General features: G+C 37.0%; 1 protein-coding gene across 1 annotated transcript in view; it reads left to right on the top strand.

The window, feature by feature from the left end:
* The window catches only part of CDH23 (cadherin related 23), a 2,508,764-nt gene that overhangs the window by 1,047,270 nt on the left and 1,434,495 nt on the right, over positions 1-26,999 (top strand). The window contains exon 16 of the mRNA XM_044056944.1: positions 13,868-13,996. Within this exon, the coding sequence (XP_043912879.1) occupies positions 13,868-13,996 (129 nt within the window). The remainder of the gene's footprint in view (positions 1-13,867; positions 13,997-26,999) is intronic.

Here is a 26,999-nt window from a genome sequence, read left to right as displayed (position 1 = left end):
GGCCCCACCCTCCTTCCCCCTGGCCTGGACAGATCTAGAGGAGTTTGATTGTGACCTCTCTTTCTACCACCTCTTTACTATAGGTATATGCTCTGCTGTGCACATTTTTCCTGGATCAGGCTGTAGGTCACCCTTCTCTTCTCCCTTGTTTATAGAGGTGGACTTTGTTTCCAGTTATTCTGCTACTATTATTAGCTGGGCCTAGCTCACAAACGAGATCTGAGGTAACTCACGCCTAGCATTGTGGGATATAAGGGGAGCCTCGAGCCGGTGGAACCAACTCTCGAGCTTTTAGAGTGGCCGAGTCGGAGCCGAGGTCGGCTCCGAACCCATCCAGCAAGAAGAAGGCGAGAAGAAGACAACTAACATGGAACGTTATGGTAAGAACATAACTTCTATTTATATACTACTGAATGGAGCTCTCCCCCTGTAGATTCCTACACACTACAATTACTGTCCATGTGGCACATATGAACCAGCTGATATATAGATCACAAACACTAACACAATTCATTATACACAAGGACATAATCTCTCAGTTCATCACATCAGTTCACCACCATTGGAGGAAATGCAATGTATAGTTTTTCTTTTATAATATGTAGGCACGTAGATGAAATGTGAATGCAAAAGGAATACTTCTGGGTACTAATGTCCTGAATTTACTTTATCTAGAATCAGTTTAACAGATTCTTCAGTGAGCCTCTGATCTTTTCCATGCAGTACGTTAAGCACAATTAGAACTGGATTAATAATACTCCATTAAGTAACCGTGAAACTCTTTCACCTCAGAAATGTAAGAAATAACTTTTTGAACAGTGTGCTATAAAACACTGATTTGTGCTTATAGCTTGTTACCCAATTTGTTTGCATCATCTGACAACAGCCAAGTCAAGCAATTTAGAGCAGAGAATTAATGCTATGAGATACCAATGAGCTTCATTCTATAATTCTAAGTTTGATTCCCTTTGTCTCCACTTCCATATTGTCTAACTCTGAGCACATCACTTAGGTATGTTCCTTTCCAAACACCTATAGCAATTGGAGAGACCGCAGAGATTCCTTACAAAGAAAACTGATGGTCATCAAGATCTGTGTTATACGGACAGATTGAAATCTTCGTTCTTGACTCTGTGTCGTACAGACCGCACAGAGGTGACCTGTGCCTTGCATACAGAACAATCTCTCTGACCCAGCATTAATGGAAATGCTGTAAATTCGCAAGTCAAATGGCACACAGGCCACTCACTGAAGGGACTTTAAATTGATATGTGATATCAACAGAACTTGCTGGACAGAGAGATTTTTGTCACACACAGGTTTCCCCACTTTTGGAACAAGCTTCTTATAGGTTCATAGGTTGGTACTAGGCTATCAGCCCTAGGGCCTATACAAGCCTAGCCATAACAATTCCCTGGATATTTCTTCCCACAATATTTACTTCTCTGGACCCCTGTCTGGCAGGGTGACTGACATGATCCCCAGGATGAATTTCTTATCTCCCATCCAATCATCAAGGTTCCTTTCGAAGAGGGCCAAGGAGGCGCTCTGCTTGACATGTATGGGCAGTCTATTCCAGAGTATGGGGAGTTTCTGGGTCTGGAACCTATCCCTCCAGCATGTTTTGTTCATTGTGATGACAAGGTTTAGATCCCTGGAGCGTGTGGCTCTGAGGGATTGGGATTTCTTTAAGTGGAGCATGTCCGAGAGTTCAGGGTTTGACATGGCCTTGTATGTTAAGCAGAGATCGCCTCTGAGTAGACGATATACCACAGAGTATAGCTGGAGATGTTTTAGATGGTCAGCATATGGCATCTGCTTTAGGCCTGTGATTCTTTTATTGAGGTATTTCTGTGGCCTTTCCTGCTGTTGCAGATGTCTTGTGAGGTACATACCAAATGGGGCATTATACTCTGTAATGTGTCTAATGAGGGATGAGTACAGTGGGACAATGACCTCCTTTTTTCTGGATGAAAAGCCCTTAGTGATGAGGTGTGCCACATAGAAGGATTTCCTGACTGTTGTTTCGATGTGGTTATCGAAAGTGAGACCACTGTCCACCTGTGTCCCTAAGTCACTCATCACACTTTCAATGTTTAGTGTACTGACACCTATGTGGCAATTCACGAGTACATGTTTTTTTCCAAAGGGGATAACTATACATTTCTTGGCATTAAGCTTGAGCCCATGGCTCTGGCACCAAGCATCTGTTTCTGTAAGGACCTTTTGTAGAATAGCCACATCATTTGGGGATTCAGTAATGGCTCCCAGTTTGCAGTCATCTTCAAACTTTGTTAGCCAGAGTCCCTTAGTATTGGCCTGTACTTCAGAGAAGTAGATGCCAAACAAAAGTGGTCCCAGGACTGAACCTTGAGGTACTCCACTTGTGTGGAGCTGGATTTGGAGTTGGCTACTTTTACAATCTGGGTTCTGTTAGTAAGCCAGTTGGCAACCCATCGACTGATATAGGGATTTATGCCCAGCTTAGTAAGTTTATCTATGATTCTACAGTGGGGGATGGTGTCGAAGGCCTTGGCGAGGTCCAGATAGGCTGTGTGTACTGCCTTACCCTCGTCCACAGCTCTGGAGAATGATTCAAAGAAGTCAATCAGGTTCAGGAAACAAGATCGGCCCTTCACAAACCCAAACTGGGTAGGGTCCAGTGTTTGAAGGTTGCCAATGTCTTTATAAGTTCCATGATAATGTGTTCCATGCCCTTTTCTTATTCATATTAAAGCCCCTCACTGGTCCTATTGAAGCATAATACATATTATCTCAACCAGATTTTTGCGATAACAGCGGTTGTTTCCTGATCATAAATATATTCGTAAATGTGCTTGAAATGTAATACATTGTGTTTTCTTTAACAAAACAGGTGGTTTTCCAGAGGGCTATTAACACAAAGTACGCAACATACTGTTGTTGTTTCTTCATGCTCTTTACTGGCAGCGTATCACTTCTTGCAAGGCTTTCCACTGAACGTTCTTTGTCAGCCAGTGGTGTGAAATAAACGAGTGAAAACAAGAAATAAACTTATAAAATGAACCAGGTAGCAGCAAAGCCAATGCTCACCAATGAACAGAACGAAAATTTAATAAAATAAAGCGCTTTTCGTTTGCCCTATTAGCAAACTTCTTCAGACAATGTTACCATGTTACATTCAGGTTACATATACCTCCTCTTTTTTTAATTGAATAATTAATTACACAAATTAAATTAAATTAACTTCAGATAGAAATTAACTTCAGAAAGAATTACTTCTCTACATTACTTAATATATAATGAATACATCCACCTACTTGAATACAAATATATTACAAAATACTTCTAAAAACTTTTTTATATATAAAGTTAATAAAAATAGTATTTATAATTAATATTTTATAAAAACTTTAAAACCATGTTATGTTAATTTAAGTTACCATGTAGGTCCTTAAAATTCTTATGGATACTTAAACACATGTTGAATATGAAGTTTAACGCATAAAATTAATGTAAACCACCAATAATACCAAATCCATAGCAATATAAACATCCATTTTCATATGTTATTTGATTTCCTAATCTCATCTCTTTAAGCTTTTAAGCTTTAATACACTACTTAGACTACAATTTTCATTTATGCCTGGTAAATTGTATGCGTTAAGCCTAATCTGCCAAAATAACTCAAGTTCCTCCAATTTCAATGGTGAAGGGCCACCACTTACATCTGTATTTGGTTGGTCAATCACTAAGAATCTAAAGCTATGCCCAGGGTAACATTCTGTATGCTTAGCCAGGGCGTTATCTTGTTTGTACTTACTCATGGCATAAGAATGCTCATATATTCGATCCCGGAGTCTTCTCTTCGTCTTACCCACATAAAATGCTTGACATCCCTGACATTGGGCCAGATACACTACCATTCTAGTATTACAGTTAGCCCTACACTTTAACTTATACTGAACATTGTGTACAGAGAATCTATTAGATTCCATTACTAATTTACAAAAGTTACAATTTTGGCATTTATACATACCAGTAATTTTTGGCTGTTTTTTCTTTTGTTGTTCACATAGTGCCTTCAAATTCATCCCTTTCCTGAAAGTAGTCCCTGGATATTCCCCCAGTTTGGTTGCGATATTAGGGTTACTTGCAAAAATAAACCAGTTTTTTCGTAATATACCTATACAGTGGTGACTAAAGATATTGTAAGTTGTAATAAACTTTGCTTCTAGTACTTCAGGTGTAGCAGGGGTTCTCGAGTTTGTTACAGAGGGGTTATTTAATATAACTTCTTGTACGGTGACTCTCCTATCTATAGACAAAATAGGCGTGTACGTTCTCTTTGTACGTTTGTCACTTACTTCCGAAATCAATCCTAAGATTAATTCCGAGGGGTAACCTCTCTGTGTAAACATCCTCCCTAAAAGTTGACATTCCTCTTTGAAATCTTGCTCTGTGGAAGTTATACGAGCTGCCCGCACCAATTGACCTTTAACAACAGAGCGTTTTTGGTAAAAAGGGTGGCAGCTAGTAAAATGCAAAAATGTATTTGAATATGTTTCCTTCCTATAAATTTTAGCCTCATAACATTCTTGATTTACATTTTTTGTTAAATAGATGTCTAAATAGGCTATCCTATAAGTGTCAAAAGTGGATGTAAACCGAAAGAAATCAGTTGAGTTATTAAAAGTGTTTAATATTGTTTCACCCACTTTCTTATCTCCTTCTAACAGGATAAAAATGTCATCCAAAAACCGTGTATAAAAAACTAATTTTGTTTTAATATTTTCATTTTTAAACACGTACTCGGACTCCCAGTAGGCCATCACTAAATTCGCTATACTAGCTCCACATGGAGAGCCCATAGCCACACCTGTTTTCTGAAGAAAAAAATTGTCACCAAACATAAAAAAATTGTTGTATAAAACCATTCCCAACAATTCTTTTACAAGTGAGATTTCCTCTATATTAGCCCTATTTTTAACCAATACTCAGGTTACCCATTCTATTTCAGTGTCTTGTGGTATACTGGTATAAAGATCCTTAACATCCACTGTAAGGAAGTTGTGGTTAGGATTAAATTCCAACTCATTCAACTTCTCTAAAAATGACCAGGAGTCTTTACAAATTTGTGCCTCTAATTTTACAAATTTTTGTAAAATAGAATCTAACACCTTTGCACAGGGGTAAGTAGGAGACCCACGTCCGTCTACAAGAGGTCTCACGGGTGGATTCCTCAAATCCTTATGTATTTTTGGAATTCCAAATAAATATGGGTATCTTGGAAACTGCGTCGACATGTAATTGAATATGTTTTGTTCGCTACGCCCCTCTATAAACATGTCTAATAAACTATTCTTTATTCCCAAATATGCTTGATTTATCTCTGAACGAGAACTAATTTCATAAGCAGGGTCATCTAACAGTTTCACCATTCGATCAAAGTAGTCAATATTGTCGAAAATTACCAGACCTCCTCCCTTGTCAGGTTTACAGACTCTTATGTCATGTACTTTAATGAAATCCAAAAACCCTTTCTCCTTATGAAAAATAGACTCATTAATGTGGGCTTTACCTCTGTGTTTCATGTTGAAACGAATATCCAATTCACACATTTGTTCAAACACTTGGATAAGTGGATGAAGGGGCGGATTAAATGTACTAGAGATTCTAAACTGGTCATTTTGAACTGTGTTTGAATTTGCACCCATCATCAGGTTAAAATTCAATTTCCTCTTGAATGTTTTAAGGTCTACGATTGTTCTAACTTAATCACAGCTTTGTCTAGGAACATATGTGTTTCCTTTAGAAAGGAAATCTACCATATCCAAACCTATAGTTGTGGAAGAAAAATGAAACACTTTAAAATCATTTAGACTATTAGTGATTATTATAGGTTCCCTTCCTATAGGTACTGTTTCAGCTACACATGTGTGCTGGTTACTTAACACAGTCTCAGCGTCTTTGGGGGGTAGGAGTTCACAAAAGTCTTTATCGATCCGGTTCCTATGTTGCACTGAATTGACATACTGTTCTTTTAAACCATGTGATGAAAAAGGCACAAAAGTCAAGTCTTGTTTATCACCTAGTTCTATTTCTTTTTCTTTTGGTTTCTTTTGGACCATTGCTTTGGTCTCGTTCCTGTTTGGTTCCCCTCCCGAAAATTCTGGTTATTTGTATTACGTTGGTTATTTGTTTTAGCCAGTCTTTCACTTCTCCTGACTTCTGTTTGACTTTGCTCATCGTTTTTGGGAAAATCTTCATTTTCTTGTGCCATAGTATTGGACATATGGTTTGTGTGTTGAAAATTAGAACGCTGATTAGTGTAACCCATAGTGGAACTATTATCAGGAGCAGTTTTCCATACTTGGGCTGTGGAAGGAAGTGGATAAGCTTTCCCTTCCTTATATGCTGTAATATCTCGATCCAACTTTTTAGTTTTATTGCTTTTAAGTTTCACCAGATACTGATCTATACTTGAAAAAATACGACTGTATTCATATTTGTACCTGGAGAAATCACTGTCAAGTTTTATTTTAGCATCTAATTCAGCCACTTGCTCATTCAATTCTTCAACCCAAATAGTATAATGCTTAACTATGCATTCAATTAATTCAAAACCTTGACGGTCAAACAACCTCAAAAGTTCCTGATGAAAAACTGAATTAGGCACCAAGCCTGTAGGAAATTGATGCTGCCTTAAACCCTTAGGCACTATTCGGCATTTCAGACACTCTTTAAAATAAGAAATTTCCAATTGTAATTTTTTAACTTTTACTAGTAAATTGTCTAATGTTTTAAGATGTGACACTATGTCAAAAGTAATGCTATTATTACCTCCTTCCCTTGCAGACTGATTTTCCGTTTCAGGGGAACCCATTGTGAAAGAAAATCTCTCCACTAGCCAAGCTGAAAGGTCAGGCAACGCTGAATAGTTATTCCCTTGCTGTATATCCATATTAGCTCTCTGTGCTGTTAAAGCGCGTTGGTTTTCTTGCTGTATATCCATATTAACTATCCGTGCTGTTAGAGCGCGTTGGTTATGAGACAGCGCTCCATTCGCTAAGTTGCTTGAGTGAATGACTGAAGGATTACCTTCTTGTCCATTCAATAATAGACTTTCCGATTGACCAGTTGCCTGTACGTCGTCCGTTAATACAGGAAATACTGTTGTACCAGCCTCGTTAGTGTTAGGACCCATCTCCTTTCTAATAGTCGTTTTGGTGGATGCCTGCACAGATGGGTGTGCAGATTGAGTTCCTGGTATAATGGAATTAACAGTTGCAACAGGTGGCAAGCTCTGTTGAAACGCTTGTTGTTGTTTGTCTCAGTAGTCGAGCCTAAGACAAATTGACTCGACTCTAGTGAGAAGTAAATCTAGCTGGTTCATGTTAGAATCTTTTCTTGACGCTGGCATTGCTGTTGCTGTTCCAATGCTATAGCAGCTCTTCAGAATTTCTGGTGTTTTGTTCGGTTCAAAGCTGTTGGTATCTTTGCCTGCTAACCCAGAAGCCATACCAAACTACAAACGAGTGAAAACAAGAAATAAACTTATAAAACGAATTTTTAAGGACCTACATGGTAACTTAAATTAACATAACATGGTTTTAAAGTTTTTATAAAATATTAATTATAAATACTATTTTTATTAACTTTATATATAAAAAAGTTTTTAGAAGTATTTTGTACTATATTTGTATTCAAGTAGGTGGATGTATTCATTATATATTAAGTAATGTAGAGAAGTAATTCTTTCTGAAGTTAATTTCTATCTGAAGTTAATTTAATTTAATTTGTGTAATTAATTATTCAATTAAAAAAGGGGGAGGTATATATAACCTGAATGTAACATGGTAACATTGTCTGAAGAAGTTTGCTAATAGGGCAAACGAAAAGCGCTTTATTTTATAAAATTTTTGTTCTGTTCATTGGTGAGTGTGAAATAACAGCCATACATACAGTTGCGAATCACAGTTGGGAGTGTGGAAGTTAGCGTAAACCTTACTGGGTACAAGTGACTTTGTCCAAAATTTCGGAAGGTAAACAAGCTTGAAAATCTGATTCCTGCTTTGTGACATACTGTCCTCATCCCCATGTCATACTTTACATCCTCAAAGATGACAACCCCCTTTTAAAATACTCTCCCTGGTGTGAGTTTCCCTTCTGGGTGCGTAATGGCTTTCAGGAAGTAATGGCAAATGACAACAACCAGCTGTCCCGGCTCTGCCACGAAAAGTAGCTCCTTCACCGTGTCACAATCTTTTATGTTGGTGTCTCCTGTTGTGTATGTCTCTCTGTGTCTGTCAGTAGCCCCTGTTATCTGTTCTTCATATATCTTTGCAGCCACTGTGAAGCTCCCAACCAAGAAACTGCAAACATGACTGGCATAGAATCTGGTTTTGAGAATTCGTATCGGCAACACCTTCACTAAAACATTAATTTTTCAATTTTTCAAGTTATAACCCTGCCTAAACAAACTTCAGTGTAAAAGAAAACAGTGTCTGTTTGGTTTTCATTGCATTTTCGCTACCATGTACACATTGAAAAGCAAACAGTATTACCGCAAAAATCTGGTTGCTATAATACGTAAGTACCTTTGGATGATAGGATGGGTAACTGGAAATTCACCCCAGGGCTTCCACCTGTGTCACCTCTTGGACAGGGGCAATAGGTTGTGATTTTAGTGTCTGCTTGAACCAGACACCCTTGGGAACATGGGTTGTGAACTTGACTAGGCTTGTAAGGGCTCTGGGGCCGTGAGCCTATGTACTAGTCAGTGCCCTCCATTTACCCATAAAAAGAAGCATTGCACCATGTGTGTTTAGCTAGTTAACAAAATAACAGAAAATTAAAATTCAGTAAAGATAGATAATGCCAATTTCTGAATATTAACCATTTTCAATATCCGGTAATTTTGATTAATTTGAACATATCTTAAATAGAATTATATCAGTACTCTAAAGCCAGCAGTAAGAGCTCACGGGTTCCCGTAGAATGTTTTGAAACAACGATAGCACAATAGATAAAACAAAGAAGGAGAGTAATGGCCCCGCCTCTTAACCTGCAAACACTGAAAATAGGTACAAAGGTTCCTAAAAAATAGTCACGTCCAGCCAAAATCTAGACATCAAATTATCATAAAATCTGAATACCAAATAGCACGCAACTCTTTCTGCTTTGAGTAGGAGTGTGGGATGCTACTTAGAAAAGCATGTTAAAAAAGACAGAGGGACATGATTGACAAATATAGGCACATTATCAAGTAAACAATGCAAAAATATGTAGACTTTATTAACTATATTGTAGAATTCTTCCAGGCAACTTAATTTATTTTTGCTTCTGAGAAAGGAGTATGTAAGATGTGTGTCCTTTTTCATTTAAATTATTGCAGCCTCTAATATGTGGTAATTTAGTGTGTTTTTCTGTATACTAGACAGTTTAGAAAATCGCATTGTGATGGTGGGATTCAGAAAATTGTGGGAGAATATAAATCTAGCCTGAAAATGGAGACATGCCTGTGCTGGGATAAATCAGGCCCGAAAATACAAATGGTCATCCAAGGTTTGCACAGTTAAGATGTGTGGTACATGCAAACAAGGAAAGGGGAACCTCTTTTGAAGTGAGAGTATGGAAGACATGAGAAGGGGCCATAAAATAAAGTAATCTGAGACTTGAGTCAGTATTGAGCATACCTTCTTGGCATAAATACTAAGTCTTAGTTAACTTCATTTGTTTTCCAGTCATCACTTATTTTTATAGAACCAGCAGCAGAAAGCCCTGAGGAAAACATTATAGCAATAACCCACGCCTGGGTGTGGGTAATGCTGGATTTACCCACGGTTGGCGTGGTTTGGTCCCGAGGGCGAAGTGGGTTATTGCTATTATACCATGACATTATTTAAGAAAAGAAACTATTACTTTTCTTAAATAATGGCATAGTATAATGCCTGTTTACTGCCCTTCCGCAGATGTCTGGCATCCGCGGCAGTTCTGATGTACTTAGAGCTGTGGGCAAAAGCAACGGAGAAAGCAAGATCTCTGTTGCTTTTTTTTTTTTACTGTTTCGCTATGTTAAATGGGTTTAACATAGCGAGACAGCTTTAAAATAAGCAACGGAGATGTCCATTGCTTATTTTAAAACTGTCTCGCTATGTTAAACCCATTTAACATAGCGAACAGTAAAAGCAATGGAGATCTTGCTTTCTCCATTGCTTTTTTAAAACCTGTCTCGCTATGTTAAATGGGTTTAGCATAGCGAGACAGCTTTAAAATAAGCAACGGAGATCTCCGTTGCTTATTTTAAAGCTGTCTCGCTATGTTAAACCCATTTAACATAACGAGATAGTGTTTTAAAAGTAGAGTTATACTAATGGAAAAAAGTCCGGGCGACCGGACCTTTTTCCATTAGTATAACTCGATTTACAATGTGCACGCTGGCCAATCAGCGTGCACGTTTTGGGGGGGGTCATGGTATAATAGGTGTTTTAGCAGAAGTAACAAAACAAAACATCAGTGCAAGTAAAGGCAGATGCAAGTCACTGCATGTGGTGTTCCAATGTTAAGTCATTTTGTTGTTAGAAAGTTCTCTGTTTATAAATAAATTTGATTTTATTCCATACACTGTTAAGAAAAACAATGTATACACTGATAATGAATAGAATGTGTCAGCTATTGGAGCTCCAAAGAGTAGCTATGAATCAGGGTTCAACACCTCCTCTGTTGATAGCTTATGGGATATCAAACAGCAATGATTCTAGGAACATTCTAGAGCTTCACTAGTTTATATATGTAATAAAAGGAACTCCAGTCATGGCTGCAGTCTACATTGTTGTAGCTAATTACAATGAAACAGCCAACATCAGTGATGTAACAATGTAGCACAAGTTGGTTGGCTGGTTTATCATTTATGGTCATGTCAGTTTTATTTTTGTATGCCCTCATCATCATCTTGCAAAATGTTTCTGCTCTTCGATACTGTAGCCACGGATAGCTGCTGCTAAAATGACCATTTGCATTTTTATTAAAATGCTTTTCTTGCTTTGCTTTCTATTTGTTTATATGTTTCCAAACATATCATGGTGACATTTAATGATTTGTTTTCTTAAATGTAAATTTCTAAATTTCTAATTGAGAAAAAATTAAAAACAACTAAAAAAAGAGAAGTTATGTCCAAGAATGATAACATTTGCTGTTCAGTGAAAATACACAGAAGCAATTAATTAGCCTACACAATTTTCAGTAAAATGTAACATTAAAAAACATTTACTAATATTACAAGAAAATAAAAAATTGCTTTCCCTATGAGAGATAGCAAACCAAGAATACAACTTAATGTAAGCTGCTATTTCATTTGTTGAGGAACATCATTCCTGCACGTCATTAAGCCCCATTCTTCATTCCGGTGTCAGGAATGTCATCTTCTTACCGTCCTTACTTGTAAATATGAATTACACAGTCACATAATCGTGGGAAAAGAAGAGAATCTTAAGTGCAATGAATAGTAGTCCGACACTAACAGTAAAGGCACAGTGCCCGCATTACAACATGATGGCCTACGTATAGATGTAGCTTCAAAGAAATGCAATCATGCAGTTACAATTCAAATGACTGTCCATCAGTGGTCATGAAGCCCAATAAATGAAATCAGAAAAGCAGTAAAGCTTTAAAATCACGTTCAGTAGGATCGTGCTGAGAGACGGCCTGCTGAAATGGATGAGTCTTCAGGTAACACTTGCCCTCGTGTAAAACTGTGAAGTAAGCAAAGATTTCAGTGCGATACCCTAACCGGGAAAAGCTGAAAGACGCAAACAAACAAACAATTCTGTCAGTTACCTCCAGACAAATTCAGAACATATTTCACTACCAGACTACCTGCATTAGAAGAAACTTCTATTCAAAGAAATATCATCATATATAAACCAAGTGTAGTTTGACAGAAGTGCTGTTTTTTTTTTTTTTTATACTGATTGGTTACAGTGTGGAAAAATGCAGAAGTTTGTTTTCTTTTGTGAGAACAGGAGTTTTAGCCTCTCACAATGAAATCAACCCTTCAAATAGGAATCTGCTTTTAAGAATGTATTTCCTTACAGAATGTACAGAAAAGCATAATTAATTGCTGCTGTCCTTCTCCAGGAAATACACGAGCTAAAGGCTGGTTGCTATAATGTGTGCGTGTGGGACCTTTGAGAATAATCCACCACAAGTTTGAGTTTATATTTGTTTTTTTCTCTTCACGTTAAATATTTTTGTGAATTAAGTAATATGTAGTTCCTTTATTTTTGCATCAAGTCTTTATGAAGGTATTAACTGTACACAAGACAATGAAAGATAAATATTTTTGATGAGTGTATTTGTTATATCCCATTATGAGGATGATACCAGTTATAGGATGATTTACATGATGTGACAGCAGTGTAAAAGTTATGGTCATCAGGATGTCCTTGGCTAAAGTGCCTTTTTCTTTTCTGTGCATTACCCATACTTGTATGGGGAAGGGCTCTCGCAAATGATATGATAGTTAATAGACTGGGTTTACTATCACAATGCCGACGTGCACTTGCACGGCTATGAAGTATTCGAACAACAGATGTTCGAATACTTCATATTTCGGCAGGTGATGTGAGCGAATGTTACCATTGCGAATGGACTGTGTATTCGCAGTTCTAACGTTCGCTCATGTGAGGGGATCGCGGTACAGTGCGGTTAGGGAAATACATCCCTTTCCTCACTGTAGTGCGATCTCGGAGTTGGAATATTAAGTTGGGGAGGTGTGGGGGGCTTGCCCCCCTGCATAACTGTGTGTTTAGGCTGGTTAGGTAGGTAGTTACAGGATGGGTGGGAGTGCTGTGTATTGCCGAAAATGTCGTGAGCGACATTTTCGACAATACACAGCTGTTTTCAACTTGAAGTAAATTCGGAAATGTTCATTTCCGATGTATAAATTCGAAAATGCAGACACGTTTTGTTCTGATTTTTGAATTTATGATAGTAAACCATAGACTGTCTTGTTGCCTAGTTAAAACTGTTTGCACTATGAAGGTATCAAATGGCTGGAGGTTTTGTAGGTGAGTATGGTTCCCATGTTTTAGGCATCCATGTTCTTGGTAATGCCTCTAGTCAGATATAATACTGCAAGACTGTCTCCTGTTAATATAAGATGTGTAGCTAGGCCAACGTTATGTTCTTTTAAAATTTTTTTTGTGATAGTATTATCTGTACTTCTCTCTTCCAATGTTTATAAGTCTAGGAAATCTGGATAAATTGTATGAACTCCATGTTACATAAAGTCATTTGTTTGGAAACTAGTCTGACTCTAGTGTTGATTCAGGTCCAACGTCCTCCATAAAACTAGAAGCAACTAAAGCTGGATTTTGTAAGGGAAAGCCAAGCTGTCATTAGGACAAACTTGATGGGGCATTGCCATATTTGTTGGATATTTCATTTTATTCTATTTTTCTCTTTGAAGCAGTGCCTTTTATTTCTTCTTCTTGTATTTATATTGAACTAGCACTCACATATACCAGTTTCTCTTTAGGGTTCCATACATAAGTGCACACTATTCTGACAATACAAAGTATTTACAGTCTAAGGTTTTTCAAAGTAGAGGTCTCCAAAACTTCCATATGCTGAGTTTCCCCCTTCCTACCTAATTGAAATTAAATGGGTGGCCATATAAAATACTCCAGCATTATGGAGTTTGCAGTGTCAGTTTATAACCTGCTTCCATTTTCTCCTTTTTGCTGCTGCATTAAAAATTTGTTTTCAGCGAAGTCCTCTTTTTACTCGGTGTTACAGAATGTGTATCTACATTTTACATGTTGCCTGAGGGTTTGCATCAGTTAAGTAAAATATTTATTGCGCTCCTCTTTTGTTTTTTGTACAGATTCAAGCATCGGACAGAGGCTCTCCTCCTCGAAAGACCGATCATATATTAACTGTCAACATTCTAGATGTTAATGACAATCGTCCAGTAATTCAGAACCGAAACAGCTACAATGTTACCATCAATGAGGTACATTTCTGAAATTACTGCATTTTATATTGAATAAACTTTGTTTTATAGGTTATGTACTATGCTGTGCATTTGTTAGCAGATTTGCTGAAGTAACCTCAGATGTTTCATTTTTCAACAGATAAAGGAGCTTTGGTTAAAGGTAATCTTATAGAATTTAAAAAATTGACTACAGCCTAGATCAACTCCATGTGCAATGCAGTAGATCAGAGTTTGACAGATAATTGTGAGATTAATTTAAAGATTCTTATGGGATTTACATATTGTAAATATGTAACTGTCTAGCATAGTATCTGCCTCAGTGTGAGAATATTTAATTTGAAATTCATTTCATAAAAATTTTATATTTTTATGACAGCTGCCTACTGTGAGCCATATTGTTAAGTCCTTTCCTGTTCTTCTCCTCTGACATCCCCTCTCAAGCGTCTGGCTTCTTACCATGAACTGGTGTGTGTGCGTGTGTGTGTTTGTGTATGTGTGACAGTAACCAAAATATAGGCAGTGAGGAGATGAGGATGATCATGTTTGGTAACATCCCAACATCTGTGTCCTCATCCCTCTTCTGCCCAGTACCCAGTGTATGTTTTGTAATGCACTTGCTACTGGAATGGCTAAGGACAGTATCATTTTGCTAAAAAAAAAAAAACAAAAAACAAATCTGGGGTAGGTGAGCTGGGAAAAGTGGCGATCAATCCCTACCCCTTGCCTCAGTTCTAACAGACTGGGATCACTGAATGGGCATCACTTGCACTACTACCAGGGCATTCAGAGACGGAGGGTTTGCATAATGGTTAAGGTCTTAACTTCACAAATACAAGGTACAGGGTTTGATCCTGACCTGTAGTTATTAACTAGGCTTGTAATGTGCAGCCAGCATCTTAAATTTGTTTGAGTTGACATTTAATAAATCGGTGGTATTGCACCCCTGTAAACACAACAATTGCAGAGAATAATGTTGCATTCTACACCCTAAGAACAAAGCATATGACTCAAAAACTTTAGAGATTCCAATCAAAGAAAATAGAGCAGCTGAAAAAACCTGACCATGATCTTAAAGACTATAGGAACTATGTCTGTTCTCTGCATCCTACAGATGAGTTAGGTGGCACCTGTGTTTGGCATGTAAAGCCAGGAATGATGCATTTTTTGTAAAAAACATTCACCTAACGTATACAACCAGTGAAGCCTGCATGATATCAAGCAAACAATTATTTAAAATTGTTATTAATCTTTGAAAAACAGACCACTCGATATAATTTTAAGGTCCTCACATTCAACAGTGGTAAATATTATGTGGGCAGCAGAAAATATCAGCCCAGTATAATGACAGTCAAGACTCTTTTGATGTGCAGTTGTGTATAAGCATGAAACAAAACTGAAAAGTCCAGTAATCTATTAGTATTTTTACCACAGCTGTAGTTCAGAAGGTAGTTGGGGTTGACATAATGGTTAAGGTGTTCACCTTGGAAGTACAATATATAGAGTTTGTTCCTCACCTTTAGAGAAAAATTGGCTAGGCTTAAAATGGACTGTAAGGGCAGCCAGTCTAATTACTTACCTAATTACAACCTAAACAGCTATACTTAATTTTATATTTTTAACAGAGATATACAATTAGCAGCTTACTTCCACAGTATGCAGATCTGCATGCCAGAAATCATTAAGGCTGCCATCTGATTCTATAGCCTTTAATGTCATTAGTGGTGTCACATGAGTAAAAATTAGCAATGTTTCCAAGTGAAGCTGTTTTGTAGGTAGTATATATGATATCATCACATTAACAGTTTAATTTTCCAAAGTAAATAAATATATAGATTGTAGTTTCTCTCCATGAATGGGTTTTCACAGTTGTCTAGGGGTTTATGTTCACACAGTAAAGTAAAACTTCATCGAATGGCTATTCCATGAACAGTAATCCCTGAACTGCAGTTTCATAGAAGAGTGAAATCATTGTAAAAAAAAATCATTGAAAGATAATAGTTGGCCAACAGCAAGGAAGTAACCCACGATATATACCAACTCCGAGATCACACTGCAGTGGGGGAAAAATGCAAATTTTAAAGGGTTTTGTTTAGTTTACCTTATACATTGGTTTCTTCAGTGTGTGAACATAGACCCGTCTTTTTAGTGATAATTATCACAACATAATTTGAATAACATAGTAATGGGGTAATAGATTTGAGTTCTACCATTGCATCTGCCCTTCTTGATTAAAAAATATATATGTTTATTATTTATTCAAACACTGTCTAATATTCCTGCATTCTATTCTCTAAATTCTATTCTGAAATTCCTATTCTCTACCCCCTGACATTAGATGTCTAAACACAACTCAGGTTACCAACTCCAAAAAACAGCTTGAACTCCAAAAAACCTCACTTACAGCTCCCAAACACGGTAAATAACCGTGAACGAATATAAAAGTTGTTGATTTAACAACTTTTATATTCGTTCACGGTTATTTACTGTGTTTGGGAGCTGTAAGCGAGGTTTTTTGGAGTTCAAGCTGTTTTTTGGGATTAGATGTCTAACTAGTAAGCATACTTTCAAAGCCCTACTAAAAGATCTCCTATTCAAAACTTGGATATGTTCCTGTACAGAACCAGACTGATTTCACCTATTCCTGACTTCGACATTCCTAGATCACAGGTGTACTGTGTAGCTTCACTTAGTGCATAGTACCGTGAACCAGAAACCAGAATAACTGGACAAAAAAGAAAGGCAGCTGTGAACACAAAATCACTCATTTAATCCACAGGAAAGTAGAATAAAAATTAATGCTCCACAAATATCAAAATGCGTTTTCGTCCGAGAACCACCCAGACTTCATCAGATACATTCTAAATGAGGTAAACCCCCTATATATAACATTCATCTTTTTCAATTAAAACGCTGATTACCATTTAAAGGTGTATGTACTATAAAAAGAAAATTAGAAACTGCCTGCATACCAAACCAATACAAATGATTTCTTCCTAAAATCAAATAACATAATGTACATCTCTAAGAAGCACTTTAAAACTTGTTCTTGAAAGAAATATCAAAAATAAAAATATGAACACCATTCAAAGTTAAAATAAGGTACAATGAGTAATTGTAACGCAATACAAACAAAACTATTTAGTTAAAGTTTGGCAGACCTTAACTTTAGTAGTGGTGCCAAAGAAATATTGCCATTTAATCTGGGGTACCTATTGTCCTCCAACACAATTTGCCAATTCTAATTTAGTTTCCCAGGGACCCCTCATGTCCCTGGGAACTCCTTCAATGACAAAAAACTTAAAATGAGCTTCTGCACATTCCAGGGCATGTTTGAAGAGAGCATTTTTTTATATTTTTATTCCTGACATCATTAAAGTGCTCGTAGATTCTGCATTTTAACTGTCTCTCAGTTTTTGCCACGTAAAAAGCATCACAGGAATCACACATTACCAAGTAGACAACTATGGGAATTACAATTGGAATACACCCTTCCAACCAAGTACTTTTGTCTTGCTCTAATAAATATATCTTCCCTATGGAGATGTACTGTGAACCAGGTGTTTAGGCCACCTTTATAGTTATGATTTCTAGTTTATGACCCTGTTTGTCTGTGGAAACCTCTTTTTGAATTTATGTTCAAAGCAATTCTGTATTTGTTGTATAATATCTTGTTTAATTGTTTCTCAATATTCTAACCACTGTATGCTGCATCAATTGTAAAACTCTGATTTTTACTCCTTTTATATGTTCTATGCTCTTTGTACAAAATAGCTATGTTTATAAAAACATTTTTATTATTTTTTTATAATTTTTTACTATGTATTTGGAGCTTTTCTTCCCGGGCATCCGCTGAAAACTGTCACCTTGTGTTCAGTCACACTAACCTGGTAAACAAATGGAAAATAAATAAATGAATTAATATATTTACTTTAATTGTGGCAAATGCCTAATATGTTATCTCTAATAATACTACTACCAATAGTTTAATATTTTATATTGACATTCTGCCAGTTCTCATAGTAAAATATTTATGATATTTTGAGATAAGTATTGTACCTACTGTGATTCATTAAGGTAAATATAATCTAATATTAGTTCACAATTATATCAACATAGGCAACTTGGTCTTTGATGGCTTAGGCAAATTTGTTTAAATCTGATTTTTTTTATAAAAGTTGTATTTGAATGAAAATGCATTTAGCTAAATGTATTCTTTGAAAGAAATTCTGATTGATCACATATATCATTGTAGTACTTGTATAAGTCAGTAGCTTTAGTATTTAGCAATGGGGTTTTGGTTGGGATTACACATAGTTATGATTATTCTCAAGCTTATGGATAGTACTAGATCTATGTTTTGGGAATCAATTTTAGTTTTAATGTTTAGTTTTGGATATAGCTAAGGTTCAGGTTAGGTTCATAGTTTAATTTAGATGTATGGTTGGGTAAGGATTACAGTATTTAGGTAGGGTTGTGGATATATTAGATGTTTTGTCCTGTATGTGGGTGTTTATCATAAAACATACTGCACTAATTCTGTATTCTGTTACATTTTGTCGGCATGTTAAGAAATCTGTTTCTGATGAAATGGATTTGGATTTTTTTCTTTACTATTTGACGCAGTAAAGTTGCTTTTTATCATTTATTTTCAAAAAAGATAACCGTGCATCTTTTCTTTTGACAACAAAAATCATAAATTTTGACTGATTTCCTGCTTTTACACATTATTTTAATTTATTTTGACTGGGTTAGTCTCAGTAGGGTAGTAATCTCTTTTCAGGGGAGACTCTTAGAAGTATTTTATAGTACTAGGGAAAAATGTATTAGGGCATCAGGAACTCCCCCACTCTTTTTATAGGAGGAAATGCTGCAATGAGTCAGCGGGTGGTTGGTTGCTGTTCCTGTCACTGGAAATGCTGTAGAAATTGCTACAGTGGCTTCTAATAGTTTACCTGGTGAATTGCCTGTCAACATGATGAGTGTTGAAGAATCTGAGATAAAAATATGGCTTTGTAGAGTCATAGTGGGTAAAATTAATCCTGAGGAAATAGTTGTTCCTATGGTAAAGGAAGTGATATTAGATGATAAATGGAAGGAAGTTACTCTTGTTCCTGTTTGTAGTTATTTCAAGGATCAGGTAATGTACTTCAAACACCAAAATTTGTTCTTAGTGTTACAGTATGCTACTATTGTGAAGATATCACGGACTGAACTTGTTAGGAACAATACAAGAACAAATCCATTACCTGTGGTATGTATTTCATTCGCTAAAAACATTACTGATTGGTATGCTGTCTGTGACTTTATTGTTGCTCCTTTGTGGTTTATGATTTGAAACATTCATGTGTTTATACACATGGCAAAAAACACCTTTTGTGATATCACCTTAGAGACTGCTGAGATTGTAGATCGATTTTTACAGCAGGTGGACATTAGTAATACTTTTATTTGGCAGTATTTCTCACTTTACTGTGAAGTATTTTTGATGTTAAGAAAATGTATGGTAATGGGGTTGTGGAATGGGTTGTGGGAATTGTGGGTTTTGCTATTTATGCAGCATGGTAAAGTGAAGCATATTCTAAGTGTCATTCTATTAATGACTATAGAGCATGTACGTACTGTAGTTCCTTATCACATCTGATTCAAAATTGTGCTGAGTAACGTTGTACTAAGTGTGGTACACTAAGCCATTCTGCTTCCAATTGTGTTCCTTCTCATAAGGAATATAAAACTGTTGGGCATTTTGAGTTTGACTGTCCCAAGTTACTTACAAAAGATGTAGAGGAAGTATGCAGAATGCTAAACATAAAAATAATATATCAGGGGCTAAGGAAAATATTATATCACTACATATCAAGGCTGTGCAAGAAAATGCTCCTCTTACTGCTTTCAAGTATTGGATATAGAAGAGGTACCTGATAGTGATTCTGAAGATACTTTACAAACTACAGTAGCAAGATCCATGGAGGAAGGGGGGGGGGGGTTAAGGATGGTGATGTTGGAGACGTATGAACTTCTGGAAATGGATGAAAATAGCACCGCTCTTGGTAAGAGGGTACATAGAAGTAAGATGAGACAAGAGGCTTCTAAACAGCTTGTAAAAAAAGGAAAAGGCTAGCCATCTTATTAGCAGTTTGTGAGAATAGCAGCCATGTTGTATGCAGTTTGTGTGAATAGCAGCCATGTTATTAGCAGTTTGTGTGAATAGCTTGAATAATGAACACTGCAGATTTTACATTTTTTGTTATGTGGGCAAGGGATGATATCTGTTTGATGTAAGATAACATAAACTTGTTTAGAGCTTTGCAAGAATTTATCTTCTGGTATAGCTATTTTGTTTAATTCCAGTATTTCTTAGATACATTAATTGTTACTCCAGGGTTAAATCTAATGGTGATATGCAATTCGGGGTGGGGATTTTTACATTCATTGTTTATGATACTAATGAGAAAAAAATCTAGGGCAAGACATATTTTGTATAATGCAAAGTTTTTTAAAGGGCATATTGTCCCATTATTGCTGTAGGGGATTGGAACTGCCATATGAGAGCCAAGAAGAAAGTGCAAATGTAAATTTACTGAATGAGACATTAGACTCTTAACAATCGTGTTTTAAGACCTTACATGGGGCCAACTTATCATAGAATGAGATTATCCACTGAGATTTAATATTTTTCTTGTACAGATTTTTTTCTTTCATTTATATTCCTATTCATATAAATATAACTGATTGTATGGCATTGGTTTTTGAGCCTGCTAGCAATTTATAAAGTTTAACAGTTGGCAAAGATGTTAAAAAGTTAAATGGGTATGTCGAAAGAACAATAGAATGGAACGATATGTTGCATCTGTTATGGGAAAGAGTTGTTGTGTCTTTTGGCTTTTCCCGGTTAGGGGTCACCACAGCGGAACTCCAGTCTGCTAATGATTGGCAGTAGATTTTTACATGCCAAGTTGCCAGCTCTGATGCACAACCTTCAACGAAGGTGCGCCCATTCACGTATGTCTCCACACAGAAGACGCTCTAGCTTAAAATCGAATGGGACAACGTCTTACTGTGAGGTGATGACGCTACCGCAACACCACTTATGGGAAAGAGTAATCACTTTAATTGACTTTAGTGAAAACTGGTCACAGTGATGGACTCTTTATAAAGCAAAACAAAAAATTGTATTTTGCTCTGTAGAAAAATAACTTCTCCATAAACAAAAATAATAAGCTTTTCTCTGCTTGGAAGAATTATGAGTCTGCAGATTCTGATGTTTGCTGAGAAAGTGTGTGTGTGTGTGTGTGTGTGTGTGTGTGTGTGTGTGTGTGTGTGTGTGTGTGTGTCCCAAAGACTCCCCCATCTGTAGAATAGACTCCCTCTCCATGTCAAGCAGAGTACCTCTTTAGCCCTCTTTAACAGGAACCTGAATGACTGGATGGGAAACAGAAAATACACCCCTGGGATCCCACCTGTGTTCCTACTGGACATGAAAAACAGGTGCTGACCTTGTGGGAACATGGAAGAAATTCTTGGCTAGGCTTATAAGGCCTTCTGGCCAATAGCTTAGTATCATCCTATGAACTTATGAATGCTTACAGCTTGTGTGGACGTTAGGGTTAGGGCGCGGGTGAGGTGAGTGAGCGATAGTGACAAACATTAAGGTTAGGGTTTGGGTTAAGGTAAGTGGATAGTTAGTGGTGTATGTATAGTTTAGTGTAGGGTTAGGTGTAAGATTTTAGGTGTATGTGTGTAGATTGCGGTTTGGTGTGCTTGTGTTGTGTGTATGTGTTTTCGAACAGCAAATTTTTTCCCTAGGAAAAAATTGCTGTTCTGTATGTTCGATGTTTTCAGCGTATGCTGAATAGGGGTCGATATTAGAACATTCTAAGTTTTGAAACTTCGATGTTCTAATATAGACCCGATATACATGTCATTACCTATGGATTCTATAAATATTTGTCTGAGGTACTGTATTTATTTTTCTCAGTGTATGAATTAAATGGTTAAATACAGGTATAACAAGTGAGTCTGCATGATATTGTTATAAGATTTATATTTAAAAAGAAAGGGCACAAAGAAGATACTCAAAATTGGAGGCCCATTATGTTAAGAAATACAGACTATAAAAGGCTCTGTAAAGTACAAGTCACACTAAGTCATGTTTTTCTCACATTTCTTAGAGGTTTTTTTGGAATGAAGGTGTGACTCAGTATCGAAGTGCTTTGTGAAATCATTAATAGTATTACTCATAGTAAGAAAGGCCTGCTTATTTTATGCGATATACAGAAAGCCGTTGATACGATTTTATATAAATGTTTGAAAGATATATTGAAATACTATAGTACTGGTACTAAATGTTTTGCACATTCTACCCAGTATTTATAAAAAATTCTGGGTTAGGCATTTAATAAATGGTCACCTTGGTAATAAAATTTAAATTTAAATTTGCTGAGGTGCTAAACAAGTTGGCACAGTATCATGTTATTTAACTTGGTGATGAGTACTGTTGTGGAGGAATGTTCTAGATCATATAAGGATGCTTTACGGGGAAATAGTGCCATGCTTTATTTTACAGCTATGTTTCTCTTATGTTGATGCTTTTAATCTTATACTTGAAATATTATATTGATACTACCCTTTCGGAGGTTAAAACTGTATTACAGAAAGTGAGATTGTTCTTTAATACGCAAAAATGTGTTGGTTTTGGTTCAACTCCATCTTCAAATGAAATTTGGTTTGTGCATGACAAACACACTATTTTAGTTGTACCTTTAAGTGAGACGCACACATTTCTGATCCAGTGATATTGTCTTCTTGATATGCAAATGATTCTAGATATTAGTATTGTTTCAAATTATATTAAATACAATTATAGTAGAAAAATAATTATTTCTGGCAAGTTTTTCCTATTCCAAAGGAAAAAAAAAAGAGAATATACTTCTAGATATCTTTTTTTACATTTTTGGTGGGGATACATTAAATCCTGGTAATAAAAATGCTTTATGTATTTATTTTGTGTGAAAAAGATGACAATGTCTATTTAGCCTTTTTTCATTTATACTGGATACATCTTCGGATTGGATTTGTTTATTAAATTGTTATGGAAAAAATGAAAATAGTTGGAAGTGAGTTTATAGGCAAATGTAGGGGGGTATACCATTACAACTTAAAGGAATACACTCATCAAATAATTACTTGGAAACTTACTCAGTTCCTTTATCAATTAAGTCCAGAAAACTGTGCTGTTTGTGTGTAACTATGTATGTGATGGAGTCTTACTTTTTTGATAAGCCATGAGAAAATATTACTCTCATAGGTTCATAGGTTGGTACTAGGCTATCAGCCCTAGGGTCTATACAAGCCTAGCCATAACAATTCCCTGGCTATTTCTTCCCACATTATTTACTTTCCTGGACCCCTGTCTAGCAGGGCGACTGACGTGATCCCTGGGGTGAATTTCCTTTCTCCCATCCAATCGTCAAGGTTCCTGTTGAAGAGGTCCAAAGAGGCACTCTGCTTGACATGTATGGGCAATCTATTCCAGAGTCTGGGGAGTCTCTGGGTCTCTTGTTTTTACAAAATATTAACCATAGAAAACAAAGGTTACACAATATTTAAGAAAATCAAGACATTTTGTGGAGACTCCTAATAGGCAAATTACCGGTTATAGGTGACATGAAGTACAAGTTTAGAGATCAATGTTTTGTCTTATTTTCACATTTTTTAAGACTGTTCCTGAATTCAGTTATTTTGGCAAATGCTGCTTTGTTTTTATAATGTTGATTTTTTTTTTTACCTATCCCGTTACATATGATTCTGTATGGATATTACTGTAGGCCTTTGCCTATTGATGGATGTTTCACAGATATATTTATTTTTTTAAAAACATTAAGTGCTTTCATTTGTGAATTGTAAATATACACACTCTCCAAAGCCAAGAACACAGCATCCATGGGACCTGACAGTATCCCAGGCTGCATTCTACACAAACTACAAAATGAACTGGCACCCTACCTAAGTACCATGTTCAGTCATAGCCTCACCTCAGGCTTTGTGCCCACAGAATGGCACACCACGATAGTTATTCCACTCCACAAAAGGGGAGCCACGACGGACCCCAGGAACTACCGTTCCATTAGCCTGGCGAGCCTGGTCTGCAAGGCCATGGAACATATCATGGAACTCATAAACAAAGACATTGGTAATCTCCAAACTCTGGACCCTACTCAGTTTGGATTTGTAAAAGGCAGATCATGTCTCCTAAACCTGACTGACTTCTTTGAAGCAGTCACCAAAGCCATAGATGAGGGTAAAGTGGTTCACACAGCTTATCTAGATCTCACCAAGGCTTTCAACACCATCCTCCACTCTGGAATTATAGATAAGTTCACTAAACTAGGTATAAATCCCTATGTCACAAGATGGGTTGCCAACTGGCTCACGGACAGAACCCACACTGTGAAAGTAGCGGACTCCAAATCCGACTTCAGACCAGTGACAAGTGGAGTACCACAGGGTTCAGTCCTGGGTCCTCTCCTGTTTGGTATCTACTTCTCTGAAGTTCAGGCTAACACATAAGGTCTTTGGCTAACAAAGTTTGCAGATGACTGCAAACTAGGAGCCATAATCGAAATTCCTAATGACGTGGACATCCTACAAAAGGGCTTCACTGAGACAGATACCTGGTCTCAAAGCCATGGCGTGAGGCTCAATGCCAAAAAGTGTATTGTCATTCCCTTTGGTAAAAACTCTGTACCCATGAGCTACCACATAGCTGGTAGTCTATTTAATGCTGAAAATGTGATGAGAGACCTTGGAACACAGGTAGACAGTAGTCTCTCCTTTGATAATCACATCGTCACAGTGGTCAGGAAATCCTTCTACATGGCTCACCTCATCACAAAAGCTGTCTCATCCAGAAAGAAAGAGGTCATTGTTCCCCTCTACTCATCACTCATTAGACCCATTATAGAGTACAATGCCCCTTTTGGTATGTACCTCACAAGACATCTACAACAGCTGGAAAGGCCACAGAAATACACCGTCTCAAAAAACTCCAGCTTTACTCCATTGCATATCGCCTACTCAGAGGCGATCTCTGCCTAGCATACAAAGCTATGTCAAACTCAGAGCTGTTGGACATGCTCCACTTAAAGAAATCCCAAACTCTCCAAGCTAAACGCTCTAGGGACCTAAACCTTGTCACCACAATAAACAGAACATGCTGGAGGGATAGATTCCTGTCCCAGAGACTTCCCATACTCTGGAACAGACTGCCTATCTATGTTAAACAGAGCTCCTCATTAACACTCTTCAAGAAAAATCTTGATGATTGGATGGGAAATAGGAAATTCACCCCAGGGATCACTTCTGTGGCTCTGCTCGACAGGGGCACAGGAAAATAATTTTCTTGGGTGGCGAAAGCCAGGGAATATTTTTGGCTAGGCTTATATAGGCCCTAGGGCTAGTAGCCTAGAACCTACCTATGAACCTATATTTCATCAGATTCTGATGAAAGAGGTTTAGAATTCATGAACAAAAGCGCTTAATTTTTATCAATTTTGGCTATCCTAAAGTGCTGATTCCTAATCCTGTCCATCCTTATCACATCCAGTGCAAATCTTAACATCTTTAACTCTGCCATGTCCAGCTCTGACTCCTGCCTTTTTATCAATGCTACCATCTCCAACCCATATAACATAGCTGGGCTCACTACCCTCTTGTAGACCTTCCTTTTCACTCTTACTGGTACCCTTCTGTCAGAAATCACTCCTGGCACTCTTCTCCAACCACACCACCCTACCTGTACTCTCCTCTTCACCTCTCATCCACACTCACCATTACTCTGAACTGTTGCTCCCAAGTAATTAAACTCATCCACCTTCGCCAGCTGTACTCCCTGCATCTTCAGCATTCCTCTATCCTCCCTCTCATTCACACACAGATATTCTGTCTTCATTCCTCTCCTCCTTAGAGCATATTGACATCTCTCCAGGGTCTCAACAAGCTGTTCCCTACTCTCACTACAGAACATAATGTCATCTGCAAAAATCATAGTCCACAGGGACTCCTGTCTGATCTCGACTGTCAACCTGTCCATCACCATTGCAAATAAGAAAGGGTTCAGAGCTGATCCTTGATGTAATCCCACCTCCACCTAAAATGCATCAGTCACTCCTATCGCAAACTTCAACCCTGTCACACTACCCATGTACATATCCTGTACCACTCTTACATACTTCTCTGCCACTCCTGACTTCCTCATACAATACCACAACTCCTCTCTAGGCACCTTGTTATATGCTTTCTCTAAGTCCACAAAGACACAATGCACCTCCTTCTGATCTTCTCCGTCAATAGCCTCAGAACAAACATCACATCTGTTGTGGTCTTTCCTGGAATGAAACCATAATGCTGCTCACTATTCATCTCTTCCCTTCTTAACGTAGCTCCCACTATTCTTTCCCAGAACTTTATACTGTAACTGATCAATTTTATCCCTCTATAGTTGCTAAGCTCTGCACATCACCCTTAATTTAAGAAAAAATGGTGTACCAGTGGTAGGAATTAAAAGAAGTTGAAAAAAGGCTATAAAAGACAGAAGGAAAATGTTTGACAACTTTTATGAAGGATAAGACGTTTTGTAAAGAATTTTATTAAATATATTACCACTGAAATTAAATATAAGGTGATAGAGGCAAGAAAATGGACTGACTATAGTGAAGAAGAAACAGTAAACCATTTTGATTGTAAAAAGAGTAAATAATTTTGTGAAAAGTTTAAGAATGAATATAGATGGGAAGTTTTAAATGTATAAATATGAATATATCATATTGGAGGTATGGTATGATGATGAGGTATGATAAGGTGCGGAAAGATATTGATAAATGGGATAAAGTACTGTTGTGACAATACGGTGCTATGGAAAAATGTGAGATTTGTTATATAACAAGAAAATGAAAGAGGGTGTTGTATTAGCTGAAATAAAAAGATGGTTGTGGAAGAACAGGTGGGGCAATAGAAGGTATATAGA

Source organism: Protopterus annectens, chromosome 14.part0 (genome assembly GCF_019279795.1).
Source record: "Protopterus annectens isolate FY-2018-M chromosome 14.part0, PAN1.0, whole genome shotgun sequence".
NCBI lineage: Eukaryota > Metazoa > Chordata > Ceratodontiformes > Protopteridae > Protopterus > Protopterus annectens.
The sequence above is the reverse complement of the archived record's forward strand: the minus strand, read 5'-3'. Positions and strand labels throughout refer to the sequence as shown.